Here is an 18,948-nt window from a genome sequence, read left to right on the forward strand (position 1 = left end):
TTGGCTAATCTGTGTGTAAATAACTACGAAACATTCTTGTAAAATTAACTTTATTGTTACCTGAGACTGTTGAGATCAAGGTCATCTGTATCAAAGTCCAGAAGAGGCTGTGGGGTGTCACTTGGACCATGTGACTGCAGCACAGAAGAACTGGATGAAATGACCGTTGTTTGACCTGAGGGATGAATCGTTTTGAACTGGAACTGGGGGCCCATCCATAGGCGTCTGTGAGGTCCAGTGTGAGTCACTATTTCAACCTAGAAGAATATTGTACACCATATTGAGAAATTCCCTCAATCTCATGAGCCCTCTAGAATCCCAGGGCAACCAAACTGGAGAGAGGCATTTTGCTCCATTTCCTTAGAAGACATTTCAACAGAGCAAAATACAGAATGGCTTTGCTTGTATAAGATCTGATCCTATAAAGGGCCTCCTACAAAGCTTTGAGAACCCTCAGTCCCGTGGTGTCAATGGGAGATGAAGTTACTCAGAAATGGACAAGGAGACACTCTGCACCTTGAAGGATTCAGCCAATGATCAGGAATTAAATGAGTGTAGAACCTAAACTGGATTCTGGGTTAAACTTTTTTAGAAATTAACAGCATTTTAACCCTTCAAAATAAAAAAATCTACAGTGAATCAAATTTTCAAATCTGGGCTCCTACACATCATGTCCAAACCTTGTATCTGCGTGTTCATATGGGCACTTAGGCACCCGAATTCCTGTTTTAAACCTATGTGCTAATCTGAGCAGCTATATGCGGGAGTCAGAAATGTTATTAAGCCATCTGACTTTGAAAATTAAGCCCTATGTGTTGCTCAAGATCAGAAAACAACTTCTCTTGATCATTTCAATTTTATAAAAATTTCTAGGAGACAAAATCTCTGAATCTTCTTACATTGTTCTGGAGCCCATGACATTCACCATGACTGTCATTTCATATGACCAAGTTTTTACCTTGTTCTTACCATTGCAAAATAAATTCCATAGCTACAAAATTAACAGTTTACAATTTTTGGTGACAACAACAGAAGAACATAATTCAGTCTTTGTCCACCTAGACCAAGTGAAGCAACTGAAAACCTTCCCCCATACATCTTTGTCAACAACTTTAATCCTGACCAGGTCAGGGAGACCTCTCTTTAAGAGCAAGCTGTTACAATTTTGTTCAGTGCATCGTTCTGAAAGTTCACAATGTAAAAAGCACTTCTTCACATGTATAAAGTGTGAATTGTATTTCAAAACAATGTTGATAATTACTGTTGGCATTTCTGAAGCTACTGCTGGCAGAGACCATCTTGCCGAAAAACAACATCATTTGTAATAGATCATACAGCTCCAGCCATACACACATTACCACATATATACAATACAACCACGTATCTACAATACACTTACTTTAGCAAGACAGCTAAATGTTTAACATATATGCATTCAGCTGAAAGTCTGACCATTTAAGCAAAAGCAAAAGGGTTTATGTTCCATGTACTAGCGCATATATACATAACCTGAGGCCAATACTTCCATACATACTTTAAAATGGAGAGGAGAGTATAGAAAGTGCAAATTTCTGATGTTTGCAAATAACTTTAAACAAATTTCTTCCTTGAATTAAAAGATACTTGCTCTTAATGGGAAACTAAATCCATGGCCTGTCTGAATCTTACAGAATAGGTCATTTTCAGTAAGCAAAACAAGAAAGAGCATGCAAAATATTTTTGGGCATGTGAAAAATGGCTTTTTTCATACTGACACCTCAAAACCAGATGATCATCAATTTTTTCAAACACTTTAACAAAGTGATCTCTAAGAAATGCACTAGCATGAGAATTTCAATTAGTCATTTTTGTTTTGAAAAGTTATGTAATTGTGAAAGTAGACCCTTAGAATGAACAGGCCAACCCAGCCATGAGTACAAGACCATTAAGACATAGTTAAGAACAACAGCATATGCAAAGACACTTTAATGTTTTCTTTTCCTGTTAGAGTTTCTGACTTTTAAACTTTGGTGAACAGGTATTTTCAAAAGCACAAAATCAAATAGCCTACTAAATTCCTACCATTTTCTATTAAAACAATAAATTACTCCGCAAACAAATAGAATGTAGCACACCGAAGACATCTTTCGGTAGTTTTGTTACATATAGATGTGCCTTCCTGCTTAGCATCTTACAATTTTCTCTAACTATTGTCAAATTTCTGTGCTTTACGTGACTTCTAATTCTTACACAAGATAATTTTAAAGGCTTAAAAAATATTGTTCCAAGGCAATTATTTGCAAGCCTGGGAGGACAAAAGCATAGTCTGTGTAGTACTACCTCCATATTTCCACTTATCTTGGGGTAACTCAAATTATAAACCTCTACAGTCAATCTAAGTAGCTTTTATGCAGAAATGTAAATTAGGCCACAGATAAAGCATTCTGTATATTTTAAGCTTGAAACCATCAGTGTCACAGAGCCGAGAGGTAAACAGATGCCTTTGAAATTTTAGCGAGGCTATGGCCAGATGTTCCTATTCACTCTCCTGTTGTGTGCAGGACAAACATATTGTATCTACTTCACACTGACAGCACACATTACCCACTGTTCTAATTGAAAAGTTGAAGTGAAGGGCAGTGTTTTTTCGCTGCATGCTGTTACTGTTGATAACAACACTTTAATTTTGAAAAACATACATGCTCTTTGGGCTTAATCTAAAGTGGCTTGCTTAGAGAAAGCTACGATCTTCATGTTCAAAAGAGATATCATCACTCTTTTCACTTAGCAAAAACTAAGCATTCCTGGTACACTTCCCGATTTCTCTTTTTGTGTAATAAGAAACCTCATTTGGGAATTTTTTTCATATAAAATATACTTGCTGCTCTATTACAGAGTATTTATGACAAGACTTGAGTAGAGCTGTGCTCCTATTACTGCTTTGAATCATCTTTTTATTAGCAACACACAATCCTATATGCTATATGTCCACTTTATTCTTGCTCTGTGAGCCACCTGCTACAATGAAGAGTAACCCAACAAGTAATGTGAGCTAAGTTGTAAAGTAACTAAATGATGTTGGAACGTGGATTATGATATAACATTTGCATTGCAGTTACATTATTTGGAAAACTATTAAAAACTCTAGATGACATCCTGGCCCCATTGAAATCAATGGCAAAACTCACATTGACATCAACGGGGCTAGGATTTCACCGTTTGTCTTTATGCTGTGACAAGATAGAGACAACTTCACCGGGTCTGACATATCAATGTGAAACCAAAACTGAAATCTTAGGCCACGGTTTTGTAATTGGATCCCTGTGAATGGATCCCTACAGTCACTGGGGCTCCTGAAACACAGATGTATACACCTGTGTAGACCTGTTGCAGGACTGCAATCTTACTTGAGGAATATACTAGACATGGTTTAAAAGTCACTGGATGTAGCAGATCCTCAACATATCCATGAGGCAATGCAATATATCTGAAATAGTGCCAAATTAAAATGTGAAAGCTGGACAGAAGCACTGAAAGTATGACACCTACATAGTAATGTATCCAAACCGAAGAAAATTTAGGCTGCCTGTCAGGATGAATTGTGAAAGTGCTGGATAATTGTTTTGGTACTTTATTTTTCACCATTTTTAACCCTTACAAAAATAAATTTCAGAGGTCAATCTTAAAAAAATTACAGAAATGGAATTTCACTTTATTATTTATATCCTGTGTTTGTAAGCTGAAGTTTTGCATTGAGTCAAATCATGAAATCCTTACCCTGTTCTTACTAAGGGAAAACGCCCACTGAATGTAATGAGAATATTCCCTGAGTAAAAACGTAAAGGTTTGGCTTAGTATGCAAAATAGTTCATTCATATTGAGATCATCATAAAGTACTACAGTTAACTAACCTTCCAGTCTTAAATTAGGATATTCTATAACAACAGAGTTTATCAACCATTAGACAATGCATTAAAAATAACTGAATTATAAGATATTACATCATATTCTTCCATCTTTACTTTTCAGTGTTATGACTTAAAGATGACCTAGAAAGGTTTTAAAAAGAAATTTGCTTTCTGTTTCCTTAAATTTGTTTCAAATGTTTATGGTCCCAACCGTACAGAATGCATTCCAAAATTACAAATACATGTATAGTTTACACCAAATTATTTGAAAATTGATTCTGTCTCCACTTATTGGCCAAATCCTGAGTCCAGAGATCTGACTTTCCTCTTTAACAGTTGATAATACCTCAGACAACAGAAACATTCACTCTTGCAACATGTAATCTATTGTTACAGAGGGAAACATTAACTCAGAAGTCAGTAGCTAAGTCAAGGGGCAATTACTTTTGAAAGTTTACATTTTATGTGCATTTGTTTGTATTTGTAAAGTTGAACAGATTTAGGGCTGGAGAAAGGTGGTGACTGGCGGTCAGAGAGAAAAAGAAATGCTTTAGTCAACTAACCTTCCGCCTTATGTTAGGGCAGAATGAGTATAGCATAAGTCACAACAGAGTAGTCTCACTTTGCCATACTAACCTTGTTTAACCCTGACCAAAAGGGACAACGTCTGCAGGGTTGGGGAAGGCAGATAATTCTCCATGACCAATTCAGTCCTTCCTGATCCATGCAGAGATTGCCAAGGATGTAATTAGGACCAACAGGATGGAGGCTTTGTTTATGCTTGTTAAAACATGGACACCTATCCACTAGGAATTCACTGAGACCACCAAACTGATTCCACTTAGGTCAAGACTGAAATTAGGTTTACACGTTATATTGCTGTATTGTGGTCTTTAGCATTTTTTTTTTTTAAATAAAGCTTTGGAATTCACTTGTACTGGATAGGATGCATTTCTCTTCAGAACTGGATACAGAACCGCCCCCCCCACCTCCTCCCAGAACCCAAAACCCATACCTGGGAAAGCCATTCTTCATCCTCTTGACCACTATGGTCAGACGCTAAGCTATCATACGACTCATGTCGTGTAATAGGTCCAGGACTCCCAGGTGGAACCACTGTGAAAAGAAAGAAGATAAAAGAATTTAGATTTCTCAATCAGCTTTTTTTAACTGTACCTTCTCATATATATGTTAGTATGACAACATCCATTCTTTCACAAAGCTCTGACTGTTTATACTGAAACACAGAGCAAGATCAGTCTGAGTATAGATGGAGTAAATGCTAAAGAAGTTCCTCTTCTGAAAACTTAGAAGCATTCATATTATTTATTCCTAGGCAGACACTATGATAACCCAACTTGCTCTTCTTCTTTCAGCCTGAAGCTCTAAACAAGCATACAAAATAGCTTCAATAAAGATGACAGCCCTTCCCATGTGTCTTGAGGGATTTCACACTGACAAATGCCACTGTCAATGATATAGGCTTGCTGCACAAACTTTTCAAATTGTCCACTTTAAGAGAAGTTGAGCTATGTTAAGCTAGAGTGACAAAACCTATCCTGAGGCACTGGCATGCATACCGACCTTGAATACTTAGTTTCTTCCCTGGCTTCAGGAACAAATATGATCATCTCATCATGGCTCTAAGGCAGTTATTTGAAGCTGATTTGGCAACTGACTGGTTTCTTTTTAATCAGGTGGGAGTAGATGATTTACATCTCAGCAGCCATTTCATAAAATTACTAAATTTTACAATAGTAACAACAATCTATTCATGAAAAACATGACACACTGGTTATTTGTAGTATGTACCTAAATAGCTAATGTTTTATCAGAGTGATATATGTACAGTTGGGCAGGTAACATGAGAGATCTAGGCTGTTTAGAGCCAAAGGGGGGAAACTAGAGCAACTTTTTAGGAAAGACAATAGGCAGATTAGACATAGAGGTACACAGCATGCAACCAGTGTGCAGTTAGTTAGAAATGGGATTATTTTTATTATTATGAAAAGCTGGATATAAAACACATATTTTGGAACAAAAGATGCAATTGAACAGAACTTGCCCTACCTTTGTAATTGCTTTGGGGTTCTCCTGAACTAGCTAAAAAAAGCTAGTACATTAATCAATAGTTCTGCACATGCACAAGTTTTTACAGGCCTCGGCCCATAAAGATTGTTATGGACTTAAAAAGACCTGTCTTTGCTTCTTTTGCTCATTTTATGCCACTTCCTTAAGTGGGATCCTCCTTGTTGATTCTCTTCCAGGAATACCATTGCTGGATCATTTTGTTATTACTGTCCTGCTTTTGCAAAGAGCAGCCTATGTAGTCATCTACAACTGACAAGACTGCACCCAATGAGGCTGCATGAATGTAATGGAGAGCAGTTTGACCTTTAAACCGATATACAAGCTACACAAAGAGATTGTTTCATCCACCAGTAAAATACAACTTCTGTGACAACTGATTAACAGGGTAAGACTGTGTAACATTCTGTTGCATCCGATGAAGTGAGCTGTAGCTCACGAAAGCTTATGCTCAAATAAATTGGTTAGTCTCTAAGGTGCCACAAGTACTCCTTTTCTTTTTGCGAATACAGACTAACACAGCTGTTACTCTGAAACCTGTTTATATCAGCTGAAACTATTGCAGGAAATTAGGTAGGCAGAGTACCTTAGCTGGAATTTGGCCATATCATTGGAATCAACACCATATCTCTTCTGAGAAGTATCATGGGATCTTACATTACTAAAGAGGCATTAATACTTCAGTTTTATGTCTCTCTGTCATCCAAAAGACAGGAACAAGAGAACTGTTCTTCTACAGGGGGGAAAAACAGGTCCTTTTGCTAGCTTATTAATAGTTTCATTTCCATTTCCTAATTTAATAGCATGCACAGGCTGCTACAAAAAAAATGTAACCCCTCCACTTCTTCAGTTTGCACACTCAGGCTACTTAACTCTTGCTGAATTAGAGAAATTTCAAAGCCATCAATATTTACATCTTTTTTACATATAATTTCAGGGAACAAAAATTGCAGTTTGCCTGCTACAAAGAGAAATTGCAGTGATGCCTCATCCTTCACCGGGATCGCCACTGCAAGGATTAATATAATCTCATGATTGCTGGTCCTTGGGTCATTACCACCCTGTCACTGTACCTCCTAGTGACGGCAGCATTATCCTGCAACTGCAACTTTATACTGGAGGAAGTACTAGAGATTTTAAAGGAGCAAAATGCAGGGGCCTAGAATAACATGACAGGTGAAACTTCTCTCTCCTGTACCTGTTTGTGAACAATGGCCTGAAAGTTAGGTCTCTGGAGTTCACACCAGGGGAACCGTACCCACTGGGGGAAGCAGAAGGCACCATATAAACTAAAGGTAAGTGGGGAAGTGGGATACCGGGAGGAAGCACGAGCAGGAGCACGCGAGAGGGGAGGGCTCCTGTCTCATACTGAGAAAGAGGGGCGATCAGCGGGTTATCTCAAGTGCCTATACGCAAATGCAAGAAGCCTGGGAAACGAGCAGGGAGAACTGGAAGTCCTGGCACAGTCAAGGAATTATGATGTGATTGGAATAACAGAGACTTGGTGGGATAACTCACATGACTGGATTACTGTCATGGATGGATATAAACTGTTCAGGAAGGACAGGCAGGGCAGAAAAGGTGGGGGAGTTGCACGGTATGTATGGGAGCAGTATGACTGCTCAGAGCTCAAGTATGAAACTGCAGAAAAACCTGAGAGTCTCTGGATTAAGTTTAGAAGCCTGAGCAACAAGGGTGATGTTGTGGTGGGAGTCTGCTATAGACCACCGGACCAGGGGGATAAGGTGGACGAGGCTTTCTTCCGGCAACTAACGGAAGTTACTAGATCGCAGGCCCTGGTTCTCATGGGAGACTTCAATCACCCTGATATCTGCTGGGAGAGCAATACAGCGGTGCACAGACAATCCAGGAAGTTTTTAGAAAGTGTAGGGGACAATTTCCTGGTGCAAGTGCTAGAGGAACCAACTAGGGGCAGAGCTCTTCTTGACCTGCCTCTCACGAACTGGGAAGAATTAGTAGGGGAACCAAAAGTGGATGGGAACCTGGGAGGCGGTGACCATGAGATGGTCGAGTTCAGGATCCTGACACAGGGAAGAAAGGAGCAGCAGAATACGGACCCTGGACTTCAGAAAAGCAGACTTTGACTCCCTCAGGGAACTGATGGGCAGGATCCCCTGGAAGAATAACATGAGGGGGAAAGGAGTCCAGGAGAGCTGGCTGTATTTTAAAGAATCTTTATTGAGGTTACAGGGACAAACCATCCCGATGTGTAGAAAGAATAGTAAATATGGCAGGCGACCAGCTTGGCTTAACAGTGAAATCCTTGCTGATCTTAAACACAAAAAAGAAGCTTACAAGAAGTGGAAGATTGGACAAATGACCAGGAAAGAGTATAAAAATATTGCTCGGGCATGCAGGAGTGAAATCAGGAAGGCCAAATCACACCTGGAGTTGCTGCTAGCAAGAGATGTTAAGAGTAACAAGAAGGGTTTCTTCAGGTATGTTAGCAACAAGAAGAAAGTCAAGGAAAGTGTGAGCCCCTTACTGAATGAGGGAGGCAACCTAGTGACAGAGGATGTGGAAAAAGCTAATGTACTCAATGCTTTTTTTGCCTCTGTCTTCACGAACAAGGTCAGCTCCCAGACTGCTGCACTGGGCAGCACAGCATGGGGAGGAGGTGAACAGCTCTCTGTGGAGAAAGAAGTTGTTCGGGACTATTTAGAAAAGCTGGACGTGCACAAGTCCATGGGGCCGGATGTGCTGCATCCGAGAGTGCTAAAGGAGTTGGCAGGTGTGATTGCAGAGCCATTGGCCATTATCTTTGAAAACTCATGGCGATCGGGGGGAAGTCCCGGACGACTGGAAAAAGGCTAATGTAGTGCCCATCTTTAAAAAAGGGAAGAAGGCAGATCCTGGGAACTACAGGCCAGTCAGCCTCACCTCCGTCCCTGGAAAAATCATGGAGCTGGTCCTCAAGGAATCAATTCTGAAGCACTTAGAGGAGAGGAAAGTGATCAGGAAGAGTCAGCATGGATTCACCAAGGGCAAGTCATGCCTGACTAATCTAATCGCCTTCTATGACGAGATAACTGGCTCTGTGGATGAGGGGAAAGCAGTGGACGTGTTGTTCCTTGACTTTAGCAAAGCTTTTGACACGGTCTCCCACAGTATTCTTGCCAGCAAGTTAAAGAAGTATCGGCTGGATGAATGGACTATAAGGTGGATAGAAAGTTGGCTAGATTGTCGGGCTCAACAGGTAGTGATCAATGGCTCCATGTCTAGTTGGCAGCCGGTATCAAGTGGAGTGCCCCAAGGGTCGGTCCTCGGGCCGGTTTTGTTCAATATCTTCATAAATGATCTGGAGGATGGTGTGGATTGCACCCTCAGCAAGTTTGCAGATGACACTAAACTGGGAGGAGAGGTAGATACGCTGGATAGGATACAGAGGGCCCTAGACAAATTAGAGGATTGGGCCAAAAGAAATCTGATGAGGTTCAACAAGGATAAGTGCAGAGTCCTGCGCTTAGGACGGAAGAATCCCATGCACTGCCGCAGACTAGGGACCGAATGGCTCGGCAGCAGTTCTGCAGAAAAGGACATAGGGGTTACAGTGGACGAGAAGCTGGATATGAGTCAACAGTGTTCCCTTGTTGCCAAGAAGGCCAATGGCATTTTGGGACGTATATGTAGGGGCATTGCCAGCAGATCGAGGGACGTGATCGTTCCCCTCTATTCGACATTGGTGAGGCCTCATCTGGAGTACTGTGTCCAGTTTTGGGCCCCACACTACAAGAAGGATGTGGAAAAATTGGAAAGAATCCAGCGGAGGGCAACAAAAATGATTAGGGGACTGGAACACGACTTATGAGGAGAGGCTGAGGGAACTGGGATTGTTTCGTCTGTGGAAGAGAAGAATGAGGGGGGATTTGATAGCTGCTTTCAACTACCTGAAAGGGGGTTCCAAAGAGGACGGATCTAGATTGTTCTCAGTGGTGGTAGATGACAGAACAAGGAGTAATGGTCTCAAGTTGCAGTGGGGGAGGTTTAGGTTGGATATTAGGAAAAACTTTTTCACTAGGAGGGTGGTGAAACACTGGAATGCGTTACCTAGGGAGGTGGTGGAATCTCCTTCCTTAGAAGTTTTTAAGGTCAGGCCTGACAAAGCCCTGGCTGGGATGATTTAGTTGGGGATTGGTCCTGCTCTGAGCAGGGGGTTGGACTAGATGACCTCCTGAGGTCCCTTCCAACCCTGATATTCTATTATTCAAATTAAGAAAAGACAGAAGTAAATGTGACTGAAAAATATATTTACGTTGGTAAGACAAGAGCTTTGCACTTATGTCAAGACCCACTGAACAACCCTAATTAAAGCTAAAACTAATATTTTTATATCTGCATAACCTAAAAATTACCATTTAAAAATGATTTAAAAATATTGCTTAAGGGCTGACCTTTATGTACCAGGCTTCCGCTCATTGCAGATTTTTATAACCATGTTGTAAACCCCTAATAATAGGAGTTTATAATAGCAAAGCAGACACAACTGTAACCATAAACAGAGAATGGCGCCTCTATAACAAACAGCACAGGGTATTCATAAACCTTTATATCATGTGAAATAAAGAGCTTTTAATCCAGTTTTAAGTGCATATCTTAACACAACTCAACTATGGAGCTGCTTCTGACACCCTCATAATGCCATATGACTTCATTCTTAAAGCTGGAACACAGCAAAATGAATCCAGGGCCTAATTTTTTAAAGATTACATTCAGTGTTGTACTCTTTATGGGCCTCATTTTGCAAGGTGCTGAGATTCTTCCATGGGGTGCTAAGCATCTGCCACATTCACTGAAGTCAATATAATGTTCAGTAGGTAATTAAGGACATCATTTACGCAGCATGCATTTTCAGGATACAATAGTAAAATTGTATTCACGTATATCATTACCACAGTGGTCGATCTTACTCAACAACTTAAGGATGATTTAAACTATCTCAAACCAAAACCTTAATATTAAGAAGTTAGACATCTGTTGAAGATTGCAAAACCTACACGACTCACCACCAATATGTAAACATGAAACAATGCTGGCTATAGTAATGCCTTATTTATTCAACCAATGAAAGAAAAACATATTTTTACACGTTTTGCTGTTGCCCCTAATCTTCTCCATATCTCCTAAACTTTCCCTGCAATAAATTCTACTGACTGCAGTAATGCCTGTTTTGAGGGCACAGCTGATCAACTGCAGGCTTTCCTGTTACGGAACTCTGCTCACACACTGTTCATAACTCCAGCAGATGTTTCTGCTTTCAAACCAATGGGAACTTTATGGACTGTTTTTCCTCCTCCTCCTTCCCAGGGGCAACTACTAGAGCTGTCAAGATCGGTGAAGTTGCTATTCAGTGACTAACAGCAAAAACGTTGATTTAGCCAGCAGCAGCAACACTGCCATGTCATCATATTAGTCCACTGAAAATACTCTTATGGAAAACTGAGCACGTATATTATTTGGGACTTGTGCATCTGTACGTCACAAAAAATGAACTTTCCCATTATTTACAGAAATACACAGTTCCAAGATAAGGTTAATTAAAGTCCCGAGGAAAGTTTACAACAATTTGAGCCCAGAGGGAATTTTTATATTGAAGTTGTAATCTCATGAAAAGCTGGATTAATGAGATGCGTGATTCAGCACTAATAACAGCACAGCTCATATTGTGCTATAATAATAAGACAGCTTTCTGCGTTCTTTAGGAACATACCTGCACCAGTATCAGATACAAAAAGACCAAATTTTGCTCACGTTTTGTATTACATCAGTCCAGGCTCTTTCTTGCACCCTGATCCTGGATACAAGAGATGTCCAGTTATTAAAGTTTTTTAACTGTAACTCACATCTTGTACCTGTAGCTCACGAAAGCTTATGCTCAAATAAATTGGTTAGTCTCTAAGGTGCCGCAAGTCCTCCTTTTCATCTTGTACCTAGTTTCACTTTACTCACATTATTCTTTCGTAAGAGAACATCCACAGACTGTTTATAATTGTGAAAAGGGCATTTCATGACTGCACAGAGATATCGCCCCAACAACTGCAGCTGCTTTGTTTTCTATTAAAATCAGTAAAGCATATTATTTCTGAACCATATAATCTTAACTTTTTGCTGCAGTTACTTTGATTTCTTTAACAAACCTACAGTAATCTGGAGTTCAAATAATTTCAGATTTCATGCCAGACTGAAGTTTAGTTTGTGTACTCTAGTATAACAAGCTATTGTAATGTGTATAGTGGAAAACGGAAAGTACGCAGTCATTAACCATCTGGGGCCAAATTTTGCACCATAGCTTTCATCTGGGCACAATCACTCGTGCATATAAATGACAGACCTTGCCTCTCTAAAACACACTTATGAGTGCAAATCAAGAATGAATGGGTTTGCACATGCACAGTGGTTACTCTTTAAAACCTTTCCCATTGCCATAGGGATAGATTTGGACTCAGGAGCAGACCAGGGACCATACTATGACTCAGAGTCACAATATGGCCCCTGGTTTTCCCTTTGCTCCAGGAATAAGTAACCTGTACCCATCCTATACCGGGTGTAGATTACTTCCTTACTTTAGATTACTTCCTACTCTCCTTCTGCTCAGCTCACCCATTCCCAATCCACCTGAGCAGAAGGAGAACTAGAGGCCCCATGTAGGCTGCTCTCCCCGAGTACTGTGAACCACAAGATGTATCGTTCATTCAAGACAGTCAGGTATTGCACAGATACTTAACACAAACAACTGTTGCTCTTAGGTAACTTAAAAAACCCCAACCCTACATATTTACTGTGCCTCTTAGATATTCCCTGTAAGAGATACAGGGTTGAGGTTATTGCAAATACTGAGGTAATGTTATTTTAAGGCATAATGGGGAAGTGGCCATTATAAATTCTATCATTTGTACGTGCAACTGCTAGTGCAAGAAAAATGTCCAGCTAAAGTGCATCCAAATTAACTTCAAACAAAGAGGTTTGGAGGGAAAAAAGCCACATAAAAGCCTTCCCATTATTTCACTTGCACACACACAATTTACAATTTTAAATGAATTACAATAGACTCCAAAGTCCAGCTAAGACATGGAAAATTTACTCATAATTAATCTCCAGAGGCATACGTCTACCCTTGGTCCATGGGCAAACTCTACTGATAACAATACGTGGGAGATGTGTGCACAATGGCCCTTTAATCTGATTTCAAAGCGTTTTCTTTGAAGTTTCAGTTATATTTAGAATGGATGGAGGCAGGAAGAGAAATGAACAAATCACATACACCTCCACTGATTCTTCATAAGTACAACTTCTTTTAAAATTAAGCTACACATTTCAGGTGATCTACATATTACTGTTGATACTCATGGCATTAGTTATGTTATGCACAATGAATAAAAATGAAGAGCCAATATACCGGTTCTTGTACAGGTCTCCTTGATGCATCTTTTCATTCAATTCAACAGGTAAGATTTTTTCAGACCTTACTGAAATTCTCTCACCTGCACTAGGTAGGTTTATGTACAAGGCTTCATGCTCCCCAGAGTTTATCAATGCAAGTTTGTCAAGTAGTTGAATTCTAATAGCTCTTGATCAATCTTTGTAGCATAATTATGGTGAATACATGTTCCTAAATTCCTTCTTCCATCACACAGTTATGACTGTTGGCTCACTGGCTGATACAGTCATAGAGTGAAACAAAGATTAGATTTCCCCCTTTGGAAAATACTATCTTTGAAATCTTAAATGGCAGTATACTCTGTATGTTAGTTGATTATATATATAAAAATAAGGACAACTAAATTTCCCTGTAACAGAATAAAAGCCTTGTTCCTGTAGACTTGTTTAAAAAGCAATTTCAAGTGATCACAAATATCTCCTTTCTTTTTCTCTTGATGAAAAGCTCATCCCCAATTGCAAACAAACCAAACATTTTCCATGTTATGAATGATCCTCTGATAATATAATTATGTAGAGAAATTCTGTAACCCAACACAAATTTATTGTGCCACATTCATTAGCTTATAGAAGTATTTAATTATTCATTATTTATATAAAAAAAGTTTATTAGGTGCTTTACAGACATAAAAGACTTGATCCCCGTACCACACAGTTTATAATCTAAAGGGAATATCTAAGTAGGAGATGAAGTTCTCAGGAGCTTTGGTGACTATTTATATATTTTTAATGACACTTTAAAAAAACAGGTAGCCAAGGCTGCAGTCTACCAGACCAATGGAATTTAAACACTAAAAGTAACAATCTGTAATCAGGCTTCAATGTTTCTCTCAATTCTGTTACAAGATAGGTAATTTTCACTGTGCTTGACTCCAGCTTCCTTTTCTACATTATTGCAAAAAGGAGGGGGGGGGGGGACACTTCCTGGGCACAGTTAGAATGTGCTGTACCACTTACAATGTGTTGCATTGGTGTGGAACTAAAGCTTTAGATACTTAAGGTGTGCAGCAGACTATCAATTCTCTACCAATGAGCAATAAATACCTTCTTTCCTGTATTAAAAAATAATTTCAGTTGCAAAGACCTACTGTGAAATCCATCTGATGGCCATCTTTAAAGAATTATGGAAGAGGTAACTATTTCTATAATTCACTGACTTCAAAAGTATGTTTGACATTATTGTCGGGAAAATTATGTTAACCATGGATTAGTGTTACAATCAAAGTATGTAGTGAGAAGTCAAGAGGCTTAATAGTAAATTTTCAAAGCGGTGCGGAGGGATTTACCCGTTTGACTCCCATTAACGTCAATAGGAGTCGTGCGGCTAAATCCCTGTACACCGCTTTGAAAACTGACCCCTCAGTGTTGATGGACCCCTCTCTAAGAAGTTCCAGATGACCACGTAAGAACAGCAAAGAAATGTTTCAGCATGTGCTCTTGTTCATTATTGTTGTTTGTACACATCTGAAAGATTTTAATTCTTATACACAGTGCTGTTTCCAGCATTTAGCATTTGAAAAGAAGATTGGGACGGGGAAATACTTACCACATTGATGTGGCCTCGTATACATCCAAGCATGTATATACTGCTCCAATACCTCTTATGCACTTTGAGAATTTAACTTGAATTTAGTGCATTTTTGTCCATTTTTACTGGATTATTACATAAATGTTCATCAAGGCTAAACACATTACACATTCTGCCATTGAAGAGCTGCACTTCCATGTAAGACAACTTCTGTGAAGTGACACTTGCCCTGTTTCTACTTATACAGCTCAGACCTATCCTCAGCAAAAGAATAAAATTTCCTTCCTTGTACCACTTAACTTTTCACTTATCAGTAAAAGTGAAAAGCAGATTTGTGATGGGGTTGTCTGCTCCTTAAGGGCAGTAATGTCTAGTGGTTGGCCCATCCCACCACACAACATGGCCCTTTAAGACTTTGAAAGAGCCTATCATACACACACACAGAGATCTGGGAGATATTGGGAGAGAGGAAATGGTTCCAGGAATAAGAAATGTTCAGGAAGAAATCCCATTACTGTTTCTTTAAGGGCTCATGGCCTGGAGCCTTGCTCTGGGAAGGCTCTGGGAAGAAGGATAAAGGAGTTGGAGGCGCAAGTGGTGTTCTCGTCCATCCTCCCCGTGGAAGGAAAAGGCCTGGGTAGGGACCGTCGAATCGTGGAAGTCAACGAATGGCTACGCAGGTGGTGTCGGAGAGAAGGCTTTGGATTTTTTGACCATGGGATGGTGTTCCATGAAGGAGGAGTGCTGGGCAGAGACGGGCTCCATCTTACGAAGAGAGGGAAGAGCATCTTTGCCAGCAGGCTGGCTAACCTAGTGAGGAGGGCTTTAAACTAGGTTCACCGGGGGAAGGAGACCAAAGCCCTGAGGTAAGTGGGAAAGCGGGATACCGGGAGGAAGCACAGGCAGGAATGTCTGTGAGGGGAGGGCTCCTGCCTCATACTGGGAATGAGGGGCGATCAACAGGTTATCTCAAGTGCTTATATACAAATGCACAAAGCCTTGGAAACAAGCAGGGAGAACTGGAGGTCCTGGTGATGTCAAGGAACTATGACGTGATTGGAATAACAGAGACTTGGTGGGATAACTCACATGACTGGAGTACAGTCATGGATGGTTATAAACTGTTCAGGAAGGACAGGCAGGGCAGAAAAGGTGGGGGAGTAGCACTGTATGTAAGGGAGCAGTATGACTGCTCAGAGCTCCGGTACGAAACTGTGGAAAAACCTGAGTGTCTCTGGATTAAGTTTAGAAGTGTGTGCAACAAGAGTGATGTAGTGGTGGGAGTCTGCTATAGACCACCGGACCAGGGGGATGAGGCTTTCTTCCGGCAACTCACGGAAGCTACTAGATCGCATGCCCTGATTCTCATGGGTGACTTTAATTTCCCTGATATCTGCTGGGAGAGCAATACAGCGGTGCATAGACAATCCAGGAAGTTTTTGGAAAGCATAGGGGACAATTTCCTGGTGCAAGTACTAGGGGAGCCAACTAGGGGGGGCGCTTTTCTTGACCTGCTGCTCACAAACCGGATAGAATTAGTGGGGGAAGCAAAAGTGGATGGGAATCTGGGAGGCAGTGACCATGAGTTGGTTGAGTTCAGGATCCTGACGCAGGGAAGAAAGGTAAGCAGCAGGATACGGACCCTGGACTTCAGGAAAGCAGACTTCGACTCCCTCAGGGAACAGATGGCCAGGATCCCCTGGGGGACTAACATGAAGGGGAAGGGAGTCCAGGAGAGCTGGCTGTATTTCAAGGAATCCCTGTTGAGGTTACAGGGACAAACCATCCCGATGAGTCGAAAGAATAGTAAATATGGCAGGCGACCAGCTTGGCTTAATGGTGAAATCCTAGCGGATCTTAAACATAAAAAAGAAGCTTACAAGAAGTGGAAGGTTGGACATATGACCAGGGAAGAGTATAAAAATATTGCTCGGGCATGTAGGAAAGATATCAGGAGGGCCAAATCGCACCTGGAGCTGCAGCTAGCAAGAGATGTCAAGAGTAACAAGAAGGGTTTCTTCAGGTATGTTGGCAACAAGAAGAAAGCCAAGGAAAGTGTGGGCCCCTTACTGAATGAGGGAGGCAACCTAGCGACAGAGGATGTGGAAAAAGCTAATGTACTCAATGCTTTTTTTGCCTCTGTTTTCACTAACAAGGTCAGCTCCCAGACTGCTGCGCTGGGCATCACAAAATGGGGAAGAGATGGCCAGCCCTCTGTGGAGATAGAGGTGGTTAGAGACTATTTAGAAAAGCTGGACGTGCACAAGTCCATGGGGCCGGACGAGTTGCATCCGAGAGTGCTGAAGGAATTGGCTGCTGTGATTGCAGAGCCATTGGCCATTATCTTTGAAAACTCGTGGCGAACGGGGGAAGTCCCGGACGACTGGAAAAAGGCTAATGTAGTGCCAATCTTTAAAAAAGGGAAGAAGGAGGATCCTGGGAACTACAGGCCAGTCAGCCTCACCTCAGTCCCTGGAAAAATCATGGAGCAGGTCCTCAAAGAATCAATCCTGAAGCACTTACATGAGAGGAAAGTGATCAGGAACAGTCAGCATGGATTCACCAAGGGAAGGTCATGCCTGACTAATCTAATCGCCTTTTATGATGAGATTACTGGTTCTGTGGATGAAGGGAAAGCAGTGGATGTATTGTTTCTTGACTTTAGCAAAGCTTTTGACACGGTCTCCCACAGTATTCTTGTCAGCAAGTTAAGGAAGTATGGGCTGGATGAATGCACTATAAGGTGGGTAGAAAGCTGGCTAGATTGTCGGGCTCAACGGGTAGTGATCAATGGCTCCATGTCTAGTTGGCAGCCGGTGTCAAGTGGAGTGCCCCAGGGGTCGGTCCTGGGGCCGGTTTTGTTCAATATCTTCATAAATGATCTGGAGGATAGTGTGGATTGCACTCTCAGCAAATTTGCGGATGATACTAAACTGGGAGGAGTGGTAGATACGCTGGAGGGGAGGGATAGGATACAGAAGGACCTAGACAAATTGGAGGTTTGGGCCAAAAGAAATCTGATGAGGTTCAATAAGGATAAGTGCAGGGTCCTGCACTTAGGATGGAAGAATCCAATGCACCGCTACAGACTAGGGACCGAATGGCTAGGCAGCAGTTCTGCGGAAAAGGACCTAGGGGTGACAGTGGACGAGAAGCTGGATATGAGTCAGCAGTGTGCCCTTGTTGCCAAGAAGGCCAATGGCATTTTGGGATGTATAAGTAGGGGCATAGCGAGCAGATCGAGGGACGTGATCGTTCCCCTCTATTCGACACTGGTGAGGCCTCATCTGGAGTACTGTGTCCAGTTTTGGGCCCCACACTACAAGAAGGATGTGGATAAATTGGAGAGAGTCCAGCGAAGGGCAACAAAAATGATTAGGGGTCTAGAGCACATGACTTATGAGGAGAGGCTGAGGGAGCTGGGATTGTTTAGTCTGCAGAAGAGAAGAATGAGGGGGGATTTGATAGCTGCTTTCAACTACCTGAAAGGGGGTTCCAAAGAGGATGGCTCTAGACTGTTCTCAATGGTAGCAGATGACAGAACGAGGAGTAATGGTCTCAAGTTGCAATGGGGGAGGTTTAGATTGGATATTAGGAAAAACTTTTTCACTAAGAGGGTGGTGAAACACTGGAATGCGTTACCTAGGGAGGTGGTAGAATCTCCTTCCTTAGAGGTTTTTAAGGTCAGGCTTGACAAAGCCCTGGCTGGGATGATTTAACTGGGACTTGGTCCTGCTTCGAGCAGGGGGTTGGACTAGATGACCTTCTGGGGTCCCTTCCAACCCTGATATTCTATGATTCTATGAGAGTGAGTGGGGCTAAGTTCCCCTTTCCTCCTAGCCAATTGCGAATGAGCTGGGAGGAGGGGACTAGCATAAAAGCTGACTCCCTTCTCATAGCAGGGCAGATGCCAGCAGGAGAAGATGGTCTGCTGAACCCTGAGCCTCAGAGGACTAATTAGAGGGAAAAGAGCCAACTGAAGAAAAATCA

The 18,948-nt window shown here is 41.3% G+C and overlaps 1 protein-coding gene across 11 annotated transcripts in view; it reads right to left on the reverse strand.

Annotated features, from left to right (window-relative positions):
* The window catches only part of BCAS3 (BCAS3 microtubule associated cell migration factor), a 494,723-nt gene that overhangs the window by 262,970 nt on the left and 212,805 nt on the right, over positions 1 to 18,948 (reverse strand). For all 11 annotated transcript variants that reach the window (XM_037880509.2, XM_043531385.1, XM_037880505.2 and 8 more), the window contains 2 exons: positions 4,903 to 5,003; positions 61 to 257 (listed from right to left, as the gene is read on the reverse strand). In XM_037880509.2, coding sequence (XP_037736437.1) covers positions 61 to 257; positions 4,903 to 5,003 — 298 coding nt within the window. The remainder of the gene's footprint in view (positions 1 to 60; positions 258 to 4,902; positions 5,004 to 18,948) is intronic.

This window comes from Chelonia mydas, chromosome 17 (genome assembly GCF_015237465.2).
Source record: "Chelonia mydas isolate rCheMyd1 chromosome 17, rCheMyd1.pri.v2, whole genome shotgun sequence".
Taxonomy (NCBI): domain Eukaryota; kingdom Metazoa; phylum Chordata; order Testudines; family Cheloniidae; genus Chelonia; species Chelonia mydas.